Here is a 26,566-nt window from a genome sequence, read left to right as displayed (position 1 = left end):
TTTTCTTCCTGCAAATATCTTACTGAACACATTTCATTTTTTAATACTGGAAATAATTGAAAACCATTCAAGTGAAAAGTTTTCAATTATTTTCAATGGTCTCATCTCAGATCCAAGAAATATCTTTTTCTTCAAATAGACTGGATTAATTTGAAAGTTGGAACACTGATGATGAAGCCATCCGCTTCTTCTTTTCAAATCTACATATTGACGTTCAATTGCTTAAAAAAGTAACGCCCAACAGAAATTTAATAAACAATGGAAGTTTATTCACATTGTAGATATTGACGAGTGTGTTCTATATTAATTTATATTATATTAATATTTTTTAGCATATGATAGTACTTAATAAAATTAGCTCCAATGTTTTAGTTTACATTTTTCTAATAATGTAAAACTTGAGATTGAAAGTTGATAAAACACTCTTGAGGGGGGTGACGTAGCAGGGCGTAGCAAGTTATGGGGGAGAAATGGTGGATGGTGCTAGTCAGACGGAGAGGCAGACTTAAAATTTTTGTTAATTAAAATCAACGAAAGCCTGCAACAGCATTTGAAGATGACTACACACGCACTCTCAACAACCACAACAACACTAAATAATATTAATAACAACTAGAATAATAATAATAACAACACACAAATATCATTACAAACAAAATTTAATAAGCTTTTAAAAACGGAGGAATGGAAAAATTTCCGATGAATCCGGCAAAATGAAGCAAAAAGTTCAGACTTTGTTTTATGAATATCAGGAGCTTTCAACCGTCGTGAGTTCATAAATTTCACTTTAAATGAAATTTATCAGCGAGCAGTAGGTAGAAACGTGCCAACAAACATGCCAACAAACATGCTTGCAGTTGATTTCAGACAATCATCTCAACGAGTGTACGGAGTTTTTCATAAAAATTGTGATGTGTTGAATTGAGGCATGTATATTTTTAGCAGCATTTTGATTACATGTTCGTCGGTAAAATAAAAATGTCATTCTCCAAATTTAGAAAGTTTTGTAAGCAGGAGGTGCTCTGCAAATAAAAGTGTCTTCCTATTAAAATAAACCAAGCAACAGATAATGATAACAACGAAACTATTTTAATGAATCTGCAGTTTGCTTCGTTGATGACGTTTGTCGAGAACAAATGTCAGAACGTAGCATAAACAACCATTGGCTGATTTTAAAATTTCATTGGATCCATTAACATTTAAAATTAAAAAGTTGTAAACATCACGTGAGCATTTATTTCGTGTTTGATTGGTCCACAAGGAAGCACTACGTAATCTTGCATACACTTTTCTACTCAATGTGTTCAAAGAGCTTGCGATGAGACAAATATCACTAAATAACACAACACAACAACATCTTACAACCCAACACACTACAACAACATCACACAACACAACAACATCACACATTACGACAAACCAGCACACAACACAACACAATGCTACACAGTACAGCAGAACAAAATTGAATGCATGCCCATTATAGAACTGACCACAAGCAAAATTTTTATTATAAAATTCACAATTTTGCACTAAACGATCAATCATAATAACGCAGTACAACAAAGAACAAAACGACTACCAACCAAAGACACATTTGGTCAACACAGCGTTGTGTAATTAAACGTCTCTCTCTCTCTCTCTCTCTCTCTCTCTCTCTCTCTCTCTCTTCTTCTTCTTCTTTTTTCTATTATTATTATTATATTATTATTATTATTATTATTATTATTATTTTAAACATTTAGATTTGTATAAACAAAAACTTCTTGGGAGCGCTTATTAAAATTCAAAAACAATGTCTCACAAACTTTCACACATCTTTCAACTGAGGCAGGCAGTTGACAGTGCCAGCAAATCACTTCTATCGACTGTTGTTGTTGTTGCTGTGTTGTTGTTGCTGTGTTGTTGACGTTGTTGCTGCTGTGTTGTTGTTGATGTCGTAGAACGTTTATTCTCCACTCGTACACACTCGGATCATAAATGACCCTTGGCAAACACGTCTGAATACCTGACATCAACGAACAATGGAAACGAAGCGGATGGCTGGCAGTCGTCGGGCCCTCACTTCAACCGGTTTCTCCTGGTAAGCACGATAGCAGGACAAAACATCCTCCACATTTATCCATCTCAAATGGTTCATCACATCAGTTGCCGCCCATTTGGTCCTACCACCAACGTGGAAATTGTTTGCGTAGCAACGCAATGACTTGCTGTTACATTTGAATTGTTTGACGTCATCAACCGTTGCAAGCTTCCGATGCAGATGTTTTTAATGGAGTGGCTGAACGTTAAAACCGCGTCCATCATTACATTCGTCATCATCGTTATTGTTATTATTTTTAAAAATCATAAAAACCAACAAATAAAAAATAAACAAACAAACAAATAAACAAACAAACAAACATCAAATGAATAAATGAATGAATAAATGAATGAATAAATAAATAAACGGTTGTCATGTCAATCAACTGTTGACAAACAACTGACCAAAAAACCTACAAAGAAGCAAACACACAAACCAACAAATGACTGATGGAATGAACGAACGAAAGAAACAAATTAGTTAGAAGATGATTGTATGATTGACGAGAACGACGGCTTGTAGAGAAATTCTTTAAGTGTATTGGTCAGCGAATTTTTATAAGTTGATTTCATCAAGTTTTTATTTTATTATTTTCGGAATAGATCATTCTGGATGGGCGGTAGCGCAAATAAAAATTGTATTGATGGTCAATACGTTGTCCAGCAGAACGATTGGTCGAACAGTACTTTGCACGAATAATTTTAAAATGATTTCGAAGTAAGATTGCATTGAAAATACAATACATGATCAACTTCATTCAAAGAAGAAAAACTGGAGAAAGAAAGAAAAAAAAATCAAAGATAGGACATAAGTACAATGTCATTAATAGAAGTCAAATATTTAAAGTTAGTCAAATGTTCTCATCTTGTGAGAGGCTCGAAAAAATGTAAAAAAGTTGAAAAATGATCGGTAAGGTAAAAAATAATTATCAATAAAAAGTTGTACAATGTTAGGTGTTATGCAATGTACATTGTAGATTTGTACACTGTATGTCGTTGTGCACTGTATGTTGTTGTGCTATGAAGATAGTAGTAGCGGTGTTGTGTTGTTTGTACTGTTGGCTGGTACATGTGTTGATTTGTTTGTGTGTAATGAGAAGAGAGTTGTTGACAGTTCTGTTGTAATTAACGTGTTATGCTTTCATATTGTATACACGAATAAAAAACAATGTAAATAGGGAAGTAAATGAATGATCGGATGCGTGCACGGTACCACAATGTCTTGAATGTTATTTCGTCACGAGATTATGTTATTTGCTAAAACCTGAGAAGCAAGCACATGCAACACACATTGTGCAAAGAAGGAGAGTGACACCAAGCAATCAAACACTAGGATAGCAGATTTCTTTGATGATTTCTTTCAACTTATCGTCTTTGTGCTGCTTGCACGGACTCTTTCATTCGTACCAACACAGCCCGGCACGATGATTGGAAGTCTAACATCATTGCAGGCATGCCCGTCCACTCCATAGGGCAGTTGTTCGCTCTTGAAGATGTTTGTAAGACGTGACGGGCTCTTATGCCATTCTCTTTATATCGTGCTGTGATGTCTTGAGGTAGGATGCACACATTGCAAACATCCACAAGCAGCATGCCTAATAATACTTCATCTCTTTGAACAATTAATTGAGCTTTCACTTGAATGTTTGCTCAACTGCATTCAATCGACCCATTAAAAGAAATATTTTGTAATATTGTGCAATTTCGTTATGATTGTCAACACTCAATACTCGATGCTCAATTATTAAACCCAACGACAACTGCATGCCGTTTCAAAAAGGTTGTCATCCAGATGCAGGCTGATGTTTCAGTGGTCTCCACAGAAGGTTTGAGGTGAGGTCTAGGGTGGGGAGGCATTCCTTCTCTTTTCTTCACCAGCATTCACCACCATCACTATCATCTGCATAAAATCAAACCATCCTGCTGCCAATCAAGAAGTTAGTAGATCGTCTTTTCACAAAAAAATATCTTGCTGATGCCATACATGACAGTTTTAAAGAGCACTAAAAATAATAATTGGCCTTAAAATTTTACGAAACAAATTTTAATCTTAATTATCCTTTCGTAATCCTTTGTCCGAGCGGAGAAGTTATTTGATGTAGAGTAGTTTATTGTTGTGTAGTGATGTATTGTGATTTGATGGGATGAGTTGTGATGTGATATTTTGTGATACATCGTGATGTGATGATGTATTGTTATGTATGTATTGTGATGCGTCAATGTATTGTGATATTTATGGCTTATATTCAAAAAATAAGCCATTATGATGTGTCTGAGAATTGTATTGCATTATGAATTGGTGAGAAGAGATTTTTTTTTATAACGCAGCGTGTGTAGGTCTCTATGATGTTTGGAAAGGTTATAATGTGGAATGTAAGCATAAGCACCATTGTACAGTTGCCTTGCTAGGCGCAGATTGTTGTCAAGTGGTGCTTCATGCGATGATAAAAATTTTGCAATGTTATTAACATGTAAATTTGTAAATAAATGTTGTTTTGTTTTAAATATTTTTGTGTAACAGGATGTGTCTAAATATTTGCATCAAAATATGCGTGCAGGTAAGAACTGCTGTCAAAAAACGCTGTAAAGTAACGCTTGATTGGTTAATGTGACGGGAATTTGGTGAATTACATAGCACGCGACATGTGCGATGCATTAGGATGAAAAATATAATAATTGCAAATTATGTCCATCCATTCTGGCAGACATGCCTCAATCAACTTTCATCAAATCAGCAGAACGAATTGACGCACAATAGATAGCTAAGGACTAGCGCCCAATGGAAGCTAATTATTTTTCCCATTTTTGCAAAAGCACCATTCTATCTTTTATAATTATTTGTGGAATTTTTATATTTCAGCTCTACAGGATTTTTAAAAATGTGTGAATTCTATTCAACATCGACGTGTATACCAATTCTAATTTATCAGACTAGCAGCTGACACAGCTGACACCCGCTCCAACACCAAATAGCAGATATTATTAACCAAAACAGCAATTCCTAATTCCTTGAGTGACCCCGACCAGCACGTACGAACAAAAGCCCTAAAAACACGCAGTTGTTCATCAACCTGCATCGCTCAGTTAAGTGGAATAGTGTAGAATGAAATATAATATAGAGTTGAATGGAATTGAAAAGGATTGAATCGAATCTAAATTATAAACATTTTATTTTTGTGCTCTCACAATAGCACCATACAAACGTTGTTATAATTATATAAAATTATCTTAAAGGATTGGAAAATGTTTAAAAATTGAAAGTTTATAATGTATGCAAATAAATAAATTAATAAACCAATTTTGGCACTGTTATGCATTGTGGTCTGCTTATATCAATTTATTAACATTATTTAACACCTGTAAATAAAAATGATTTTAAATGCAACTTTAAACTTTTTAACTTCGTTTCGATATTTAAAAAAAAATTTAAATGATTTTGTAGTTTTATCAACGTAGTTGGAATAATCTTTTTATTTAAAGTAAGTCGCTTTTTAAATATTCCCGTTCTAGTTTGTATGCATGATGCGGTTAATGTATATATATATATATATATATATATATATATATATATATATATATATATATATATATATATATATATATATATTGATGACATTGTTGTTGATGATGATGATGACGATGATGATGACGACGACGATGATGATAATATGAATGATGTTTGGAGTGGGCAAATAGATGTCAGATTCATTTCATTCAATCTTAGGAATTGAAAAATATTCACACAGTTGTTGGAGTTTCTTCTTTGCCGATTCACATGATCGCTCTGTTTGGAGATGTGTGGAGATGTGATATTCAAAGATGCTGCATTTTTGAATGGAGACACGCTCGAGTGCCTCCGAGAAAGTGTCTTAACCTGCTTCTGTAGCAACGAACGTACCCACCACGCTAATGATCTCATCAAGTTTAATGTTATCACGGTCCATTCCTCCGCAGAAAAATTGTTGCAATAAAATTTTAAAGCATGTTTAAAAAGAAATTAGTTGGCCTTACATAAATTATTTTGCATTTTCTTCTTGATTGTGTTTTTGTTATTTTTTCAAGTTTTTTAAAAATTGCGATAAGTACAAATTTGATTGGACTGCATTTCAATTCTTCACTTTAATGATGAATCGAGATAAAGTTTGATTTACTGCAGCTTCACAAACAGTTTTCAAATTTGCACTAATCTACAATTATTTGATAAGTAATTTAGAAAGAAATTTTGTTGTATTTCAAGTGGCTAGTAACTAAGTGCTGTTTAACTGCAACAATCAAACTCTACCATTAATAACACGAACACAATGGTTTCGCACTCTATTATCATTATAATTAAATAAAACAAACACTTAGTTTAATAATACACTCCGGTTCAAAAGTGTTGCACGTTCGGCAAACAATATTTGTTCAACGCACCTGGCATAACTTTCATCGCTAGGTGTTGTAAACCGTGTAAAACTAATTTAATAAGCAATCGTTTCAAATGATAGCATCGTATATAAATTAGATAAATAAACGCCAACTGCAAAAGGCGGTGACTCAGGTCTGGTCTCATGGTGACTCAGGTCCGGTCTCATGGTGACTCAGGTCCGGTCTCATGGTGACTCAGGTCTGGTCTCATGGTGACTCAGGTCCGGTCTCATGGTGACTCAGGTCTGGTCTCATGACTCAGGTCTGTCATGATCTGATCAGATCAATGAAAAAACGTTGCAAATGTTTACAACACAATCTAGTTTACATAATCTTAAAAACAAATCCTTTCCAGCTGCATATCCCAGTAAACCTATTTTATTATTTTATTGCATGGTAAGATGGATCGCCAAGTTTCATAATCGTCATACACTCGCCTTCCATGGCCCGATTCACCCCATCACAACCCATCACATCATGTGACGTCACATTATTTCACAATTCAAACGTATTCTGCATATGCATATACATTATACAATACAAACACATCTTTCAATAGTGATAGCTGTGTTCAATGCAGTAAAACTGGTTGAAATATCTATAACCAAAACATCAACATTTTCAGAAACGTTAACTACAATAAGAACAACAACATTCACATCACGACATCAACGTCAACAAAAACAACAACCTCAACAACAACATCAAAGACAGCAACAAAACACACAAACAATTCCACCACTCCCACACACAACTTGATGTTGCCTAGCGACGGTGTGGCCAGTCAATCAGCATATTTCACAGCAAACAAATTTTCTCGTTGTAACGGTATTTGGCTAGATTAACAAAGTACTTCCTACCTTTATGACAACTGATAATTGAATAAGTGCTGTGTGATTCATTGAACCATTGGATTGCTGGAGTTGTCTATGCGCTAATTAATATATCGCCAACCAAATTGATTGAGGCGGTCCTGCTCGACAGTGGGTTGTTCAGAAAAGTTATTAAAAAGACAAAACTTCTCATTATTTCTATTCTTGCTAAATTCCTGATAATAAAATATATTGCATCCGTTATGTTTCTTTATTACTTGGGGTTTTCCATTTATTTGCTTGAGACTGATTCTATCGATAGAACAAACAAAACGACTTCTCAGCGACCAACTTCAGAACAAAATTTGTAATATTCTGACGGTGTTGTAACGCTGAATATATTGATATTATGCGGTTACGTTACCGATTCTTCCTAGCCACTCTCATTAAACATCGCAATGCGTTCATTTCAATAAGTAAGCAGTTGCTGGCTCATTCTCCAATGCAAACAATGGACGTGCATTTTTATTTCTATCTATTTTTTAATGTATGCCAAATTTATAATAATAGTAAATATTATAAGAATAATAATAATAATTATTATCATTTCAATATTAATATTATTAATAAATTGACGAACTGAAATATTTGAAATTAATAATTGATATTTTGAAACATTGCCTTTGAAGGGGTAGACTAAAACTTAAACAACAATCATGGACACATGTGAACATCAATCATTCCATCTGAAGAGACAATACAAATATTTAAACGTTGAAGAAATGTTACAAACTTATGATTGAGTAATTTTTAAAGGATTGGCAATCATTCAAATTTATGACAACCACACGCAAGGAACGATGTATTAAGTACCAAGCAATTACCTAAGTCTTGTTATCCCAATATCAGCCTACATATTTGAAATGATTTTACTAATTCTAAAATATATAATTTACATTCTTTTCATAATTATTTTATTTACGTAATTTTCCACAATTATTTTTGTTTTTTGAAAATGCTTTTTAAAAACAAATTTATTGAGTGGGTGTTTTTAAATAACTTAAGTTTCAGTTGTTCAGGTGGTCGCTTCATGAAATGAATGCATTCAAATGAACAACTGCAAAACTGATGAAAATATATGGAGATTTGTCCTGCAAATACTCATCTATTATAACAGATTTTAAAACCAGCATGAATTTTAAAAACAACATTACTTGTATATTTTTATTTATTTATGTTTATATTTATTATTGTTTATTTATATATACACGAGGGTGCAATAACAAAGCAATAACAGTACAATAAGATTTGGTACCATGTGTCTAAATTGCTCGCCACAAATTCATACGCCTTGTTACATTAAAAACATTTGGTATGTCAGTATGTGTGTCTGTGTGCGTCTTTGTGTGTTTTTATGTGTCTGTGTACGAATGTCTGTGTATATGTGTGTGACTGCCTCTTCAAAAGAGTTGATTTTAGCCGGAGGTGGTGCTGGAGATGAATTCCCAGCATCTAAAATGTGCTTCCATATGGCTTGCAATCTGACGCTGCAAATCAACCAAGTCTTACTCCTGGCAGGGGGTAAGTAATGCTAACTGGAGAGGGCAAAAGGCAAATAACCAGCGCCTAAAAACTGGTGTTCTGTTGGTTCCAGGATGAGGATGTCCGTCGGTTTCGTAAGCAATCTATCTAGGAGAAGGTGAAACACTCAGTTGTGCTATAGGGGCGGTTATACTGCACTACAGTTCCGCCCAAACTGATGCGTCGTCATTGCTGGTCATCGCGTTTCAACCCGTTGTGCCTGATGAGGTCGACCTTGTGGAAGAGTGTCGCATGTCTCACGAACATATTCCACTTTAAACGATTCGTTGTGAAGGTTGCATTGGTAGTTGTTATTGTGAAGATCAAACCTTGCGGCGATTGAGGAGTGGCGACAGACTCAGGTGGAGGATGCCATTGGAGATGTTTAGCCACAAATCAGCGCGTAGACGGTCAGTGAGATGTACATCGCTCATTCACTAAGAGCTACAGTGGTGTTCGGTGCCTGCTCCAGACGACAAAACAGTCTTATTTAGGGACGCACTGCTTTCTTCAAAGTCGAAGATGGGACTAGAAAAGATTGTCCTAAACATTTCTAACTCATCCGCATCTTGGCAGCCCGCCGCGGTTGTCTGGACATCTTTTTCTGCGATAAAAATTCAAAAATTGTTAAAAAAAATATTTTAAACCTTGCTGCTTGGAATGTACGTACATTGCTGGACAAAGGAAGTCGACATGAACTTTTGTTATCTTGGCAACTACATTTCAAATACAACTGCCATCGATAGTGATATCACAGCCAGGCTTGCAAAGGCTGGTGCTGCCTTTGGGGGATTGCGTAGACGTCTCTGGAGGGAGCATGAAGTATTTTTGACTACCTAAATTGCAGTTTACAAAGCAGTTGTACTGACTACTCTGCTATATGGCTGTGATACATAGACGGCTTATCAACGCCACATACGAAAGCTCGATCAATTCCACATAAAATATCTTCAAACTATTGCTCACATTAAATAGGAAGATGGAGTGTCAAATGTCATGGCATTGAGGAGATGTGTTACAATGGGCGTGGCTGCCCAGGCCCAGTTTCGCTGATCAGGGCACGTTGTCCGCATACCGGATGCAAGAATTCCAAAATAGGTCTTCTTTGGACCGCTGGCCTCGGGTGCTTGTCTTGCTGGATGGATGTATCGATGGGTGGGTGGATGACAGATCGCAATGATTGATTGAATGAACAAATAACTTGACAGTATCGATGATTCATGAATCGCGCAAGTGTTATTTGCATTGCGGACACTCACATATTCAATCTCCACAATCCATTCAATGCTATAACTTCAATTTAACATTGACGAACACAAAATGACGTTTTGCTGAATTTATTTCTAGACCAAATTTGTATGAAATGTTTGTTAGCAAAATTTATTGAATAAAAATCTGATAACGGTCCAATAAAATACATCGAAATGATTGATGAGGCCTAGCACAAACACACGAGACACAACATTCATTTTTATTTTGGCTGCGGAACTATAAAAAACATCGCTTCAAATCTAATTCGTTTATGTCTGATTGAAAAAATTTATTGCACCAATGTGGTTATCATGACTCAAAATTTGGCAAAATGTTGTTGGAAGTAACGTAATAGCATTATCAAAATACAGACGCGTCTAAAAGTGTCAACAAATTTTGGCAGATTAGAATTTTTTAATGGTAGGTTCTGAAAGAGAAGCAGTTTATTTCGGCAAATGATTGTTTATTTTGAATGTCGTAAGAAAAGAGCCAAAATATTAAAAGATAACAGAGACAATATTAATTTATCAGATGAATATTTTTATGATTTCTGTTGCAGAAAATGTTAACATTTTTTAAAATCATTGTGAGGCTTTCAAATTTTTTGTTAGTAAATCTTGTAATCTTAGAATTAAATCAATAATTTCAATAATTTTTAAAAAATAAAAAATTGCAAACAAATGTTTAAATGGTAGAAAATTTGTCAGCGTTTCGTATAAAAATAATTAATGTTCACGCTCACTCGACTACAGAGTAACTGATTATTAAGTCCCTAGGTGAGTTACGCCTTGCTGTTTGTTGAATTGTTCAAGTTTGGTGATAAGCCACTTTTTATTTTCATTTCCGTCAATATTTGTAGGTAGGTTTGGAGTGATCTGCATCATTGTCGTGTGATGCGTGAGTTGTGCCACTTATTTGAAGTTATGTAACGTATGTGATATGGAATACGTGATATGCTGCGTATGTTGGACAGGCAGAACAGTTTCTTGATGATTTTTTTTTAAATTAACAAGCGTGACAAGTCACCCACCAAATTCTCTACTCAATTAAATTGGAACTTTCCCGCTAAAACATGCCGTGTTCAGCGAATGACAAGATAATTCACAACGTCAAACAACGTCGACATAAACAATAATAATAATAAATAAATAATAATAATAATAATAAATAATAATAATAACTATTATTTTCATCATCATCACCGTTATTGCATAGAACATGAAACATAACAGAAACTATTGGTTTCGTTTGAAATTTAAGAATTTAAAACGTTTTGCATAGATAATTGAATTTCCGTGTTTGCTTGTTGAGTGTGCGTACGTTGGTGGCCGTACGGTAGATGGTGGGGTAGAACCTGCCTGCCATCCAACCATCTCCCAGTCATTTCTCGCATCTTCTTTCTGCCAATATGTTTTATATTAAACATATTTCCATTTCTCGGGTGAAATTTAATCTATAGTGGAATTTTAATTCAAATTGGTTGTTGATCCACATTAATTTGTTCTGGATTATAAGCAATCAGTTATTATTATTATTATTAGTAGTAAGAACTTATTTATATGGCGCTAATTAAAAAAATGTTCTCAAAAGCACTCTCAAAATAAAAATCATACTGAAACCGACTAAGTTAATAACAAAATAAATCAATGTCATTTTGACAGAAAATAAAAAAGTCATCAATCCTTAATTAGGCATAAAGCATTTAGACCATATTATACGAATAACAATAACGTGAACTTAAAACATGAACAAAAAGATGAACAAAAAGATGAACAAAAAGATGAACAAAATGAACATGAACAATGAGATGATGAATGGTTCGTGTCTCGAGTGAGACGTTGGCATAACTTTCGTCTAATGAGGCATTTCATTCAATTCTAATGTTCTTACTCCGCTATGCTATCAGGAGGAGGGGATTGTTTAAATGGAAGAAACTTTATTACTTTATGCATCGATTGATATGTGGAATGTTGAATTGTTTAAAAAGTTTATTTAGGTTATATAGGCTGTTTATTGATTGTTTCCAGAGATCGTTTATAAATTGCCTGATAAAGAATGAGTCGTGTCACAGGTATTCTAATTCGCATGGGACATTCAATAAGAAGGGTGTAGTCATGTGATCATGTGGTCGTGTAGTCATGTGATTGTGTGGTCATGTTTTTCATTATAAGATATGTATTATTGGATAATAACTGTGTATATGTTAGTTAAGAGTGCATATATAGTAAAATGAGTTAACGTTGAAAGTTGCATGAATCAGAAGAATAAGAATTCCAATGCTAAAGCTAATTAAAATACACACATACACACACCACACACACACCACACACACACCACACACACACCACACACACACCACACACACACCACACACACACCACACACACACCACACATATACGTAATTAATATCAACTGCAGGCCGGCAACAAACATACATCTTTGAAAATAACCTCATCCGGCGAGCATGACTGGAATGGAAACAGTTCATAATGACGACACTTCAGGCCCATCATTCAGCGCTGCCTCTCTCACATCTTACTAATCTAATATTCATATCTCCATTAATATCTTCACTCATTTAAAATTCTATTGTCTATTTCATAATTTTTATTTTTGATAGTTTTAGCAAAACTGTTAAAACAGAAAATAATAATTTTTATTTTTAATATATTTGTTGTCATTTTTGAAGCTTTTTAAACGACTCAGATAAGTTTCATTTTACATGAGCCGCCAGGAAAAAATGCAATTGTTGTCTTTTCATTGTTGCTCGATGAAATCATGTGTCGATAATTCGAATGGTGGCCTCTTTGGATGGCTGGTGCTGTCGGCTTCCTTCTTTTCCTCTCAGTTGTCACTCACTTTAACACTAATTACCCTGCTCAATTTTTTACCATTGTTTTGTGCATTCACATCTTAAGTTCTAATGTGAAAGTATTTGTAAATTATATTTCATATAATTATCTATATATTTCTATTCTGTTCTTGTTAATTAGGTTTCATTACTTTGGTATCATCTTATATATAAATGGAAATAGCACGTGGTAATATTTTATTATTGTTGGCTTTGTAAACGATCCTGGAATTTAATTTTTCTATTTTAGGTTGGTTATTCATTTATAATTTCTGTAATAATTCATATTGTTTCAATTGATTTTATTTATGTTCTTTATTCACTCATTTTGATTTTCTATTTTAGATTAATAAATCAGGTTATTCGAAAGCAAACTTATAAATTAAATTTCAAAAAGAAGATGGCTTCAATAACCAGTAAGTTGTATTTTCATATTATTAAAAGAAATAATGACGAATTTGAATTAGCGGGCATATCGGAAAATAAAGAAACATGGTATGTCCTACCTGAAGAGATGAAAGATTTAAGTTTGCACGAAGCTCAATCTACGAAGCGAGCAATAATAAATACAATTAATTCTATCAAACCTATCAACGGTTATCGCAAAATTTGCATCAAACTCGATGATGAATTGAGAAAAGAATATTACGACGAAGACGAAAGTCTATGTTTTTTAGATAATATGTTAGAAGAAAAAATTATTGATAATAAACATAGAGATGAACCAGATGACAATTTTTTAAATGAACGAATTAAGGAATTAGAAGCTAAGCTAAGTCTGAATGATAACTATAAGCTGCAAGACGTTGAAAAAAAATTTATTCTGGAAAAATTCAACAAAAAGCAAAACCCTACTGAATGGATAGAGAAATTTGAAAATGAATGTAGAAGGCATAAAATACTAAATCCTACTAATTTCATAGAAGCATTACGCTTCTTTTTATCTGGGTCACCGGAAGATTGGTACGAATCAAATTTAAAAAAGATCGGCTTAACTAATTGGTCAGAATGGAGAAAGTCCTTTCTGGCCATTTTTGCAGATAGAGGTTGGAAAAAAAAGAACCGCATATAATTACAAATATTTAGGTGGTTCTTTAATAGACTATGCCTTAGCGAAGGAAAACCTATGTTTAGAAATTGAAATGTCGAGAATAAACATGATCGTTATGGGCCTTCCTGTAGAAATACAAAACCAGCTTGGTAGAGTAGAAATAACGACCATTGAGAAACTGTTCAAAGAACTAACAAAAATTGATGAATGTGTTTCTAACATCAAGCCAAAATATGACAATAAATTTTTAAGTAATGAAATATCATACAATACGGACATCAAGACAAAGCAACTTTATCAACACAAACAGAGATATAAAAATGTAGACAAAGAAATTTCGGTACCAAAGTACAAAGTAGAAGCAAAGACACATAATACTCTAAATAAACAAAATCAAAGACATGAAAATAACACTCTAAATAAATAAAATTTTGTTAGACAAAATTTTATCAGGTCAGAGAAGAATATTAATACCACAGCAAATAAACCATGTTTTATGTGTGAAGAATTGGGCTGGAAAAATCGATACCATCCAACAAATGAATGTAGAAATAAGACTCTTTATTCATCAAAAAGAGAAATTAATATTCATGATACTAACTACCAAACAGATGACGAAGCACATATGATGAAAATTGAAATTGACAAGAAATCTTTAAACTAGAAAGCCCGGGCAAATTGAATGCACTGATAAGAGTAAACGTAATAATCGATAATAAATTAAAAGTTAAAGCGGTTTATGATAGTGGATCAAATATAAGTCTAATAAATAAGAAAATCATAGATATTTAAAAACTAGGCTTAATGAATAATAAAAGTACTTTCAAAACCATCAGTGGGCTCAATTTTAGTTCGGCCCGGGCAAATATAGTTGTTAAGGTTGGTAATTTAACGGATAATTTAAATACATACGTAGTCAAAAATAATAATTTTTCCTATGACCTATTACTGGGTCTAGATGCAATAAAAAAGTTCAAACTAATTCAAGATGAAAATTTTAACATTCTACAAAGAATTAATAAAAACAAGATCATCAAAATAGAAGAAAGAGATAAGATGAATAACAATCACAACATGGTTAAATCAGATGAACTGACTGACAACCAATTTAATCTACAAAAGGCAGAAAAAAAATAATTTAATTAAAATTTCAGAAGTCAATTTTAATGAAAATATGAATAAGACAATGTGTGAAAATTTAGACCACATTGAAGATGAAAATAGAAGAAAAGATATTTTAAATTTAATAAACAAGTACAAACATATGTTTGCAAAAGATAAATATGATGTAGGAAAAGTGAAGTCGAAAGAAGCAGAAATAAAATTAACCAGAGATGAATATGTAACATTAAGACCATATAAATGTTCTATAGTTGATGAAGAGGAAACCAAGACTCAAGCCAAGAAGTTATTAGAAGCTGATTTAATTGAAGAATCGGAATCCCCTTATGCCTCGCCAGTAACTCTTGCTTTTAAAAAAGATGATGGTCGTTGGACAAGACTTTGCATTGATTTTAGACGATTAAATAAATTAGTAGTTCCTGAATGCTATCCATTCCCTACTATTAATGATGTCATAGATAAAGTACCAAATTGCAAATATTTCACTGTACTTGATATAAATTCTGCATTTTGGTGTATATTATTAAAAAAGGAAGATAGAGAAAAGACTTCATTTATAACTAAGTATGGAAAATTCATGTTTAAGGTTTTACCCTTTGGTCTTAAAAATTCTCCAGCAATTTTTCAACGTATTCTATCCAATATCATAAGAAGAAATAATCTGGACAATTTTTGCATTAACTATATTGATGACATACTTATATTTTCACGTTCTTGGGAAGAACACATTATTCATATTGAAGAGACTCTATAAATTATCACAGAAGAAGGTTTTAAATTAAAATTAGAAAAATGTAAGTTCGCTGCTAAAACCATTAAATATCTTGGACATTTTATTCAAGAAAATAAAGTAGCACCAGCTCGAGAAAATTTAATCGCCATCAAGAATCTTAAGAGACCAACAGATAAAACAGGAGTTAGAAGTGTGTTAGGATCTATTAACTTCTACCTTAAATATATCGAAAATAGCGCTCAAAAATTTGAACCACTGCATAAGCTCTTGAAAAAAAATGTTAAGTTTTATTGGTCCCAAGATTGTGAAGATTCTTTCGGCTTGATAAAAGAATATTTATGTTCAAATAGCCATTTACGATAAAGCCAAAGACACTTATGATGCCAGTTATAAAGGAATGGGAGCTACTTTGAAACAACTACATCCTGATGGGTGCGGTCTGATGATTTGCTGCCAGCGATCGAAGGTGGGATCAAATAAACATTCCAAGTTCGTCGGTGAGTACGAGATGTTCAGTGACATTAAAGATTAAACTGATGTAGCGTGCGCCAGAAATCCAGCAAATATTATTTATGGTAAGCCGCCAGTCAGCCACTTGCAATTATAAATTAGAAACAATAGAAAGTTGGAAAGTTATTTTGAGAATTTTGTATGCATGCTTTCGTTAAAGTTTATGTCTGTGTGGATTTTATTTGTGTGAGTGTGGGTGGGTGTTGAGTTGTCCACGTGTTCATCATTCAGCGGTGCAGTATCCAATGATGTTATTTCAGTCAGAGAACACCACGCCCTAGAAGTGCTTCTACATTTGTGTCTGTTCAGTGGCCAGTGTGTGTTCATTATTTTTGTCAGTTTTTAACAGAGGATTGTACCTAATTATACGAAACTGGTAAATTTTGCCTAATACAAATTTTTGTTTTTAAAACTTTGTAATTATTTTTAAAAAGTCCTGATAATAAAAGTTTAAATTATTATATTTATATTTCAACACAAAAATTGTCAAACAGTTATTTGATCGGAAGCACCGAGAAATAAAATTGTATTTCAACAAAATATTGCGCCAGTTTTCATCGTGACCTGCATGTTTACCGCCGAACATGCTGTTTGCTGTCCATTCAATCACTCAAATGAAAACAGCTTGAATGATGTGCTCAATAAAAAAATATGACTAGTTAGCATTACTTACATTTATGAGAACCAGGTTAAAACAGTTCACATCTTTCTAAAATAAAAAAAATCGCTTTTAAAAAATTTGTTTAACGTGCGCAAACCAAATTTTAGAACGACGACGTAGTTTATATTTTGATGACGTCATTTCGTTGCCGTTCACGTGACATCAACACAATGCGGTTTATGCATATTTAAATTCTTGAAGCAAGAACAGTGATATTGGAAGTTCGTGACTAATTCAAATATTTTTTGACCGTTGAAGTTTGAGAACAAAATTGTTCATTTAAAGAGAACGTATGTACGTTATAATTTAAAAGTTAATTCAAAGTGCTTTTTCTTCTCGGGATCTTTTTAGATAAAAAAAAGTTCAGTGGCGAACGACTTTTCTGATGAAGACGTGGCAGCTTATTTATTTACTGAGTTGCCATTGCTTCACAACACAACAATGTATCTCTTTGTATAAATGTATCTTCTTGTATAAATGTATCTTGTATAAATGTATCTTCTTGTATAAATGTTTCTTTTTGTATAAATGTATCTTCTTGTATAAATGTATCTCCTTGTATAAATGTATCTTCTTGTATAAATGTATCTTCTTGTATAAATGTATCTTTTTGTATAAATATATCTTTTTGTATAAATATATCTCCTTGTATTAATGTTTTTTTTTGTATAAATGTATCTTCTTGTATAAATGTATCTTCTTGTATAAATGTTTCTTTTTGTATAAATGTATCTTCTTGTATAAATGTATCTCCTTGTATAATATATCTCCTTGTATAAATGTATCTTCTTGTATAAATATAGCTCCTTGTATAAATGTATCTCCTTGTATAAATGTATCTTCTTGTATAAATGTATCTTCTTGTAAAAATGTATCTTCTTGTAAAAATGTATCTTCTTGTAAAAATGTATCTTCTTGTATAAATATGTCTCCTTGTATAAATGTATCTTTTTGTATAAATGTATCTTGTTGTATAAATGTATCTTCTTCTATAAATGTATCTTTTTGTATAAATATATCTTTTTGTATAAATATATCTCCTTGTATAAATGTATCTTTTTGTATAAATGTATCTTCTTGTATAAATGTATCTTCTTGTATAAATGTATCTTTTTGTATAAATGTATCTTTTTTTATAAATGTATCTTCTTGTATAAATGTATCTTCTTCTATCAATACATCTTTTTACAAATGTATTTTTCGTATCAAAGCATTTTCTTGCATCAACATATTTTTGTATCAATGCATCTTTTTGTGTCAATGTATTTTTATGTAAATGTATCTTCTGGTAATAAACCGGAATGAATGTTTTGTTAAAGTTGTTTGCATTGCTGAACATAAAAATAATACTTTTTGAAAAACAGCTTCACCGAAATTTTGAAATTATTTAATTTAAATTTTATTTAAAAGATTGTTGCGCTTGTCATTTGAGTTGGTGACGCTCACTCCAAAAACTGAAACTCTTAACTCGACTTCTTGAAGTTGTCAAGATCCATCCCAAAAGCAAGCGCACTTCAAAACAATTTAAATTTTATCTGCCATTTGGTGTTAAACGTTCTGTGTTGTTATTTGGTGTTGTATTCTGTTGTGTTGTTGTAAGCTGTTGTGTGTTGTAAGTTGATAAATGTTGCTGTGTGTTGTTATGTGTTAATACTAGTTGAGGCGTGATGTTTTGTTGTAATGTGTTTTTATAGCATGGTGTAGTTTAGTATGCTCTAACGAACAGAGGTTGAATTATTGCTTGGAGGGTTGTTATGGTTCTGGATGGAGGTAAAGCTGATATGAGGTGATTAATTCTGATATGATATTCTTTCCGCAAGATGGAATGTACCACGTTGGTATGATTAATAAAAAAGTAAATTTAAATTAGGCATTTTTATGGATGGCGTGTTATATTATATAGCGCCATATTACTAAATAGAGATTTGTTAGAATGCATTAAAATATGTCTATATTTAGTTCTCGAAAATTGCAATTTAACGATGATTATTAATTATAACAAGCCATTTTAGAAGTTAGCCCAAAACTGAATGTCAGGCATATTTAAATTTTTAATAATTTTTTTATTAAACAATTTTTTGATAAAAAAAACCTTTTTAATTTTCACTACTGCTATTTATTTCTTTTCAGTTGAAAATGTTGGCATTGAAAAACGAGCATCGTTAAATTGCTGGAACGTTTGAATGATTGTTTCTCCGTTGTTCAACATCCATGGAAAATTGTGGATTTGTGATGTTTCAACTTCACCAAACAAAATTTTTAAAAGTTTTTTGTGCAATCAAGCAACTTTCAAACTTAAATCATGTCTTGCTAAAATTTTTTCCTGCTAGCAACTTTCAAATTCAAAATCATGTCCTGCCAATTTTTTATCTGTTATAATGTTGCAACCAATGTTTCCAATCCAACGAGCTGTGAAAATATTTATCAACAGCCACCGAGCAGCAATAGCAACTTTTCAAAGATTTTATAAGCATTTCAAACATAAGTCACAATGAAAGTTTTAGTTTTGCTCGTGATTTGAATTTATGCATCTAATAACGGACTTGTCGAGAATCAAGATTTGTGGTTTGGGTTGAGTTGAGAAGATGGAAGAACGTGATAAGGATGAAGTTCATTCAGACAACAAAAAACAAAAGTTGGCAAACATGAAATTGAAGTAATCAACTAGCCCTGTTATCGGAGAGAGTGTATGTGTGTGTGTGTGAGTTAGTGTTTGTTTGTATGTGTGTTTGTCTGTTAGTGTTTGTGTGTGTGCTTGTGCTTGCGTGTTGTGTTGTTGCATGATTCTCAATTGCTGGATGCTTTTTAATTTTCAATGCTTTTTAAACTCAAGCATCTTAAGAACTTTCATTGAAAATATTTTTGAAAGTCTCACAAATAAAAGTTGCGCTGAAAAGTTTGCAAACAGATGTTTATAACAATTTGTGTATTAACTTTTGTAAGTTTAAATATTGTATTAATTTTTGCAAATTTAAATAAACTCTCGATTGATAGCATGTATGTAAAGAGAACATAATATTATTTTGCCATATAAAATAAAAAATGATAAATTAAAATAATTATTTCAACTTTCTCACGTGCAAGAATATTCCGAAGAATTTTATTTTTCAACAGTGAAAATTCAAAAACGTACATTGACGTTTTGAGATGATGAAGTAATGTTCAAGCTTTCTAATCGTTTTGTTATTTATGAAATTTCCTCTAGATATCTATCCGAATTTGTTGTTAAGTGTTTACCTGGAAAATTAAAAAACATCAAGATAACACATTAGGTAATTGCTGGCTCCTCTTGGTCTCTTCTACCTCCCTTTTGTGACATTTTCTTGTTTTACATCCTCAACATCATCATTGTCAGCCTCATCATCATCACCATCGTCATCACCACCACCATTATCATCATCATCATCATTGCCATCACCATAATTACCACCATCATCATCATTGACATCTTCTTCATCTTCATCATCGCCGTCATCATCATCATCATCATCATTATTACCATCATCATCATCAACGTAATCTTCATTGTTATAAATTGTTATAAATCATTGTTATCATCATATCTGATTAACACGATCACAATCGTTAGCTGCACATCAAGTATCACTCACTACTTAAACCTGATCTCGCAATGTTGATTCCATCCTACCATCTCATCAAACATTCACTGGTTCGCCACATATTTTGGCCAATATTCACAACCGGTTCCTATTGAAACATTCATTGCATTACACTATCATACAATTTTATATTTTGTAATTTATTTACCTTTCCAGCTTCACCATACAAACAAATTACAGTTTTACGATCATACACGTACACCTAACTTTAAGCGCGAATTTATTTTATCGTCTGGTTATTACATACACGAAATTGATTGCAAATGGCTGAAGAAATGATAAATTTCATACAAGAAATTAAACGTTTTATTTGTTTAAAAAAAATTTGAAAATTCTTGTATTTTCCATTTGTTACATGTTCTAGCAAAGCTTTATTATTCTGAAAAAAATTTTTCAAAATTAACTTATTTCATAAAAAAAATATGTGAAGTTGTGACGATTGTGATGATAATGATTGCGTCTTTGAGGCGTGCTGCCTATATATATCTATATATTTTACTAAACATTCTATGCATGTATATTTTGTTATTTGATATGCCATATATGCGACGCTGCTGTGCTGTATCGCTTTTCTGAGTATAGGAAAAGAGTATAGATAGGAGTATAGAATTTTCTATGATATAGAAAGCGTTATGTAGATAGGGCGGTAAAAACATATAAAAGGCCGCGAGTTGAGATATAGAGGAGGCTGGTCGTTTGTTATCTTAATTTTAGGTTTTGGTCTCTTGCTTGTCAGTTGTATTATTAATAGATTAATTTTGGACTTATCGTTTTGTTTTAATAAGGACAGAGGTTTGATTTGTATTATTTTGTTTGTTATTTTATTTCTTTTATTGAATAAAAGAAGTGTACACTTGAAGTTTGGCTCGGCTTAATTATTCTACCTAAAATAATGGATGTTGAAGAAGACTTGTTGATAGTTGACGAGGTCGGCGTCTCTAGTCAACAAGCAGGGCGCGAACAAACTTCCGCTCGGCCCGTGTTTTCAGACCCTGAGAGGGTCTATTGTAGAGTGGCGGATCCCGGCCAGGAAAGACTCCGCCGAAGCGAAGGCTCGGGTGGATATTCGTATGCGGACGCGGTTCGGGACCGCGTGGTGCGGAATTCGAATGTCGCCCGGCGAAAATCTACAATTGGCGCCCAACGTGGGGCCTCTTTTTTAAACATAACAGGTTTTAGGTGCAGCAGGAGCCAAGGTGATTCTCCGAATTTTTTAGGTGACAGGTGCCATGTTCGACAACATGAAACTTTTTTAGATGTTAGGTCACAGGAACCGAAGGAGGATCGAAAATCAACCTCTAGCAGACTTTCAACGCCCGCCAGCCAACAAAATGAAATTGTTTTAAACAACAATCGTTTTGAAATTGTTGACAGGTACGAAGAAAAGCCGCGCATTGATTTTTCAGCGAACAATTTAGGTTACAGGTTTATCCCCAAACAGGATATTTTAGGTTTCAGGTGCCAGGGTGATCCAAAGTTGCAGGAGTTCGGACTGAATGAGCTGCGATTGGCGTCCAGTAGATCACGGCGAAATAAAATTTTAGATAACCGCAACAGGTGCAGAGCGACCGAGCGAGAGAGAGACACAGTTGAACACAAGTCGACGAGTGACAGTCGGGAAACGCTTCATTCAACTGGTATGAAGTCTCAGGTTCATCAACCGCGTATAGGTGCCGAGCGTGACAACGACTTTTGTCGTCGCGAATTGCTTCGACCTGACAGATTTGATGGCACCGGCTGTCTCAAAACTTTCTTAAAAAAGTTTGAGATATGTGCCAGGTACAATAATTGGAATCTCGTAGACATGGAAGCGTATTTGTCATGTTCGTTAACAGGTGAAGCTTCACAGGTTCTCTGGGATTTAACAGGTTTAGGTTACCAAGAGCTGGTATCTAAGCTAGAAGATCGTTTTGGAACAAGAGGTCATGAAGAGTCATACAGGTACGAATTACAGATTCTTCGTCGAAAACCTGGTGAGTCGTTACGAGAGTTGTCGATGGTTACTAAAAGACTCATGTCATTAGCCTATCCAGGAGAGCAGTCAAGATTAGCTACACATCTAGCTAGGGACTTTTTCTTGACAGCCCTCGATAATGCTGAATTAGAATTAAAGGTTAGGGAAAAAGAACCAAAGAACATTGACGATGCTCTTAGATTCGCACAGCGTCTTGAAGTTTCAAAGAGGGTGGTGGATTCATCTCACAGGTTTGACCCGCAGGTTAAAGATTTTCAAGCAGGGGCAGAAAACATGGAGTCAATGGTACGACAGATTGCGTTCCTTCAAAAGTCATTCGAAGAACTCAGAAATAAAAGAGTGCAGCCAACGGTATCCCGAGTTGAGCGAGAGAAAATTTGTTTTAATTGTAAGAAGCCAGGTCATCTTGCAGTCAAATGTCCTGAGAAGAATGAAACCTGCAAATCTCAAACTTATAGTCAATTGAATTTCAAAGGTTGTTACAAATGTGGAAAGACAGGTCATTTTGTGAGGGAGTGCCCGCAGAAAGGAATGACAAGCAGCACAGTAGATTACGTGAACAAGTCAATTGAAAGTAACGATCGTGTCTTGTATCTGCCAATCACAATTAATGGCAAAAGAAGATTAGGTTTACTTGATAGTGGCAGTAGTGTATCCATTGTTCCAACGTCTATGGTTGATGTCACAAAGATCAGACCGACGAAAAAGAGATTGAAAGCTGTCAACAACACAGAAATTCCAGTCAAAGGAGAAATGAAGTTGCAAATTAAAGTTGATGATTATTCCAAATCAGCGTTAGTGTTGGTGTCTGATCATGTTTCAGAAATTGTTTTAGGTTTAGATTGGCTCAGGAACAATCATATCTCGTGGAAGTTTGGCGAAGGAAAAATTGCCGTGGGTAACAAAAATAGAACGATGAAATTAGTTATTAAACATTTTTCATGCAGGAAGCTTTGTCGTATTGAAGCTCACACAGAAGTGCGCATCCATGCGCAGACTGAATTAGACGTGCCAGCAAAGATGATTGTTCGCCAGCCGTCCAAGTTGGAATCGACCGGATTTATGTGTTCGGAAAACAGACAAATAGAATCGGGTGTATATGTAGCTAGAACGTTACTACCTATAAAATATGAAAGACAGTGTGTTAGGATCTTGAATGTCAACGATCAGCTGGGGGTGATAAACCGGGGAACGCGATTGCCAGATTTATCATCGGCTGTGGAAGCAAAGGAATCAGTTGATCGTCTAGCATATGAGAATCTAACAGAAGTTACAGGTATGGTTGATGGATTAGTAAAAGATATTTCTAAGAAAGCAAGAGAAGAGTTGATTCAAATACTTAAAAGTTTCTCAGACAGATTTAGCTGTGCGAGTGGGGAAATAGGTGCTGCAAAAGGAGTTTTTCATAAGATTGATACTCAGGATGCACGACCGGTAAAACAACAGCTGAGGCGACATACTCCGGCGCATCAGAAGGTGATTGCGGAACAGGTTGAGCCTGAAGACATCGCAGAAGACGATTCCATAGGGGAGCCAACAGAAGCACCATCACGAAGTAGCGACGTGTCGACCGAGTCGCTTGTCCAAACCTGGACAGGCGAAGATACGTCAGAATTTTTACCAGGGCAGCCGGACATCGTTCCAGAACTTGTGAAGCTTGCTGACGAACTCTTTGATCAGCGACCAGATTTGTTTGCCGTAGGTAACCAGCCATCGATGGACCTGTTTGCTGGTCTGGACGAACGACCGACAGAAAACGATCAGCAACTGACGGAAACTCAAACGAGCACGACGGCCACAACAAAAAGAAAAAGGAGGAAACCGACGAGGTGGGGACCGGAGCTAGAAAGATGGATGGTGGAAGTTCCTGAGTCTGGTGAAGATCTATAAGAGCAAACGTCGGGACGACGTTTTAGAGGGTGGGGAGCTTTGTGAAGTTGTGACGACTGTGATGATGATGATGATTGCGCGATTGAAATATGCCGCCTGTATTGTGATGATAATGATTGCGCGATTGAAATATGCCGCCTGTATATTTTGTGAAATTGTGGCGATTGTGATGATAATGATTGCGTCTTTGAGGCGTGCCGCCTATATATATCTATATATTTTACTAAACATTCTATGCATGTATATTTTGTTATTTGATATGCTATATATGCGACGCTGCTGTGCTGTATCGCTTTTCTGAGTATAGGAAAAGAGTATAGATAGGAGTATAGAATTTTCTATGATATAGAAAGCGTTATGTAGATAGGGCGGTAAAAACATATAAAAGGCCGCGAGTTGAGATATAGAGGAGGCTGGTCGTTTGTTATCTTAATTTTAGGTTTTGGTCTCTTGCTTTTCAGTTGTATTATTAATAGATTAATTTTGGACTTATCGTTTTGTTTTAATAAGGACAGAGGTTTGATTTGTATTATTTTGTTTGTTATTTTATTTCTTTTATTGAATAAAAGAAGTGTACACTTGAAGTTTGGCTCGGCTTAATTATTCTACCTAAAATAATGGATGTTGAAGAAGACTTGTTGATAGTTGACGAGGTCGGCGTCTCTAGTCAACAAGCAGGGCGCGAACAAACTTCCGCCCGGCCCGTGTTTTCAGACCCTGAGAGGGTCTATTGTAGAGTGGCGGATCCCGGCCAGGAAAGACTCCGCCGAAGCGAAGGCTCGGGTGGATATTCGTATGCGGACGCGGTTCGGGACCGCGTGGTGCGGAATTCGAATGTCGCCCGGCGAAAATCTACAAATATAATGAAGAAAAATGTGATTACAACATCGGACGCCACAAGTTGAACGTTACATCACTGGTCACATCACTGATCACATCACTGGTCACATCACTGATCACATCACTGACCCCATCACTGGTCACATCACTGGTCACATAACTGGTCACATCACTGATCACATCACTGGTCACATCACTGATCACACCACTGATCACATCACTGGTCACATCACTGATCACATCACTGGTCACATCACTGATTACATCACTGGTCACATCACTGGTCACATCACTGATCACATCACTGATCACATCACTGATCACATCACTGATCACATCACTGGTCACATCACTGATCACATTAAAGGTCAGATCACTGGTTACATCACACAGCAACAACACATCAAAAGACATCTCCCAGATGATGGCATTAAAGTTGATTATATTTTCATTCATGTCAGAAATAAAAGCATCTGAAAACATTCCACATCCGTTTGAATCAACGCAAATCCTTTGATTAGAATCATTATTAGCGTGGAGTTTCAACGAAGGTAATTAAAAAATTGTTTCGTGATACAAATTTAACTTTGTGTGTCTTGTAACCTCTGACCACAACTACACTTCCTACATACACTCAGAAGCGCACACTTCCGCAATATATGTGGTCGAGTCAGAATATTGTTCTGTGCTGGCTGAAGTTTATTTTTGAAATTCTTACGATTCTTACGAAATCCGCAATATATGTGGTCGAGTCAGAATATTGTTCTGTGCTGGCTGAAGTTTATTTTTGAAATTCTTACGATGTTTCATGTTTTCTGCGATTGACCATCTTTTTTGTTGATCCGCCATTTTGCTTTCTAGTTTTGTTGTGCTCCATGTTCCAAATTAGTTGACCAACTTTCAAACAAAGGTAACAGCACATGTCTATCGGTGATAGATCTGGAACGAAACGTTGAAATTTGTGTTAGTTGATGTTGTTTTATGTTGGTGACATTTTTTATGCAAACATTGAAACGTTCGCGGAGAAACAAAATTTGTTTTATTGGGCGATGATGACAAAAAAAACGTCTGCATTTTTGGTTAACAATTCGAGAGCGATCAAATTGTGCGACTCTGAAAAGATGTAAATGTTTGTTTGACATTGTTCAACATTGTTTAACAATTCACTCTAAACGGAT

General features: G+C 34.4%; 4 protein-coding genes across 4 annotated transcripts; all 4 read left to right on the top strand.

The window, feature by feature from the left end:
- Positions 1-8,731: 8,731 nt before the first annotated feature.
- Positions 8,732-9,161, top strand: HELRODRAFT_163961 (hypothetical protein; the record flags this gene model as incomplete). The annotated part of the gene is made up of 2 exons (XM_009029043.1): positions 8,732-8,882; positions 8,995-9,161. The coding sequence occupies 2 exons, from the start codon at positions 8,732-8,734 to the stop codon at positions 9,159-9,161; spliced, it is 318 nt and encodes a 105-aa protein (XP_009027291.1).
- A 4,225-nt stretch (positions 9,162-13,386) lies between these two features.
- Positions 13,387-14,464, top strand: HELRODRAFT_163960 (hypothetical protein; the record flags this gene model as incomplete). The annotated part of the gene is made up of 2 exons (XM_009029042.1): positions 13,387-14,032; positions 14,088-14,464. The coding sequence occupies 2 exons, from the start codon at positions 13,387-13,389 to the stop codon at positions 14,462-14,464; spliced, it is 1,023 nt and encodes a 340-aa protein (XP_009027290.1).
- A 7,111-nt stretch (positions 14,465-21,575) lies between these two features.
- HELRODRAFT_163959 (hypothetical protein) lies at positions 21,576-24,548 on the top strand (the record flags this gene model as incomplete). Its single annotated transcript, XM_009029041.1, has 2 exons — positions 21,576-23,009; positions 23,184-24,548. 2 exons carry the CDS (start codon positions 21,576-21,578, stop codon positions 24,546-24,548), a joined length of 2,799 nt encoding a protein of 932 aa, XP_009027289.1.
- A 617-nt stretch (positions 24,549-25,165) lies between these two features.
- HELRODRAFT_163958 (hypothetical protein) lies at positions 25,166-25,865 on the top strand (the record flags this gene model as incomplete). Its single annotated transcript, XM_009029040.1, has 2 exons — positions 25,166-25,448; positions 25,756-25,865. The coding sequence occupies 2 exons, from the start codon at positions 25,166-25,168 to the stop codon at positions 25,863-25,865; spliced, it is 393 nt and encodes a 130-aa protein (XP_009027288.1).
- Between the last annotated feature and the right edge of the window lie 701 nt (positions 25,866-26,566).

Source organism: Helobdella robusta (assembly GCF_000326865.2).
Source record: "Helobdella robusta unplaced genomic scaffold HELROscaffold_6, whole genome shotgun sequence".
In the NCBI taxonomy this organism is placed as follows: domain Eukaryota; kingdom Metazoa; phylum Annelida; class Clitellata; order Rhynchobdellida; family Glossiphoniidae; genus Helobdella; species Helobdella robusta.
This window is presented reverse-complemented; position numbering and strand designations above follow the sequence as displayed.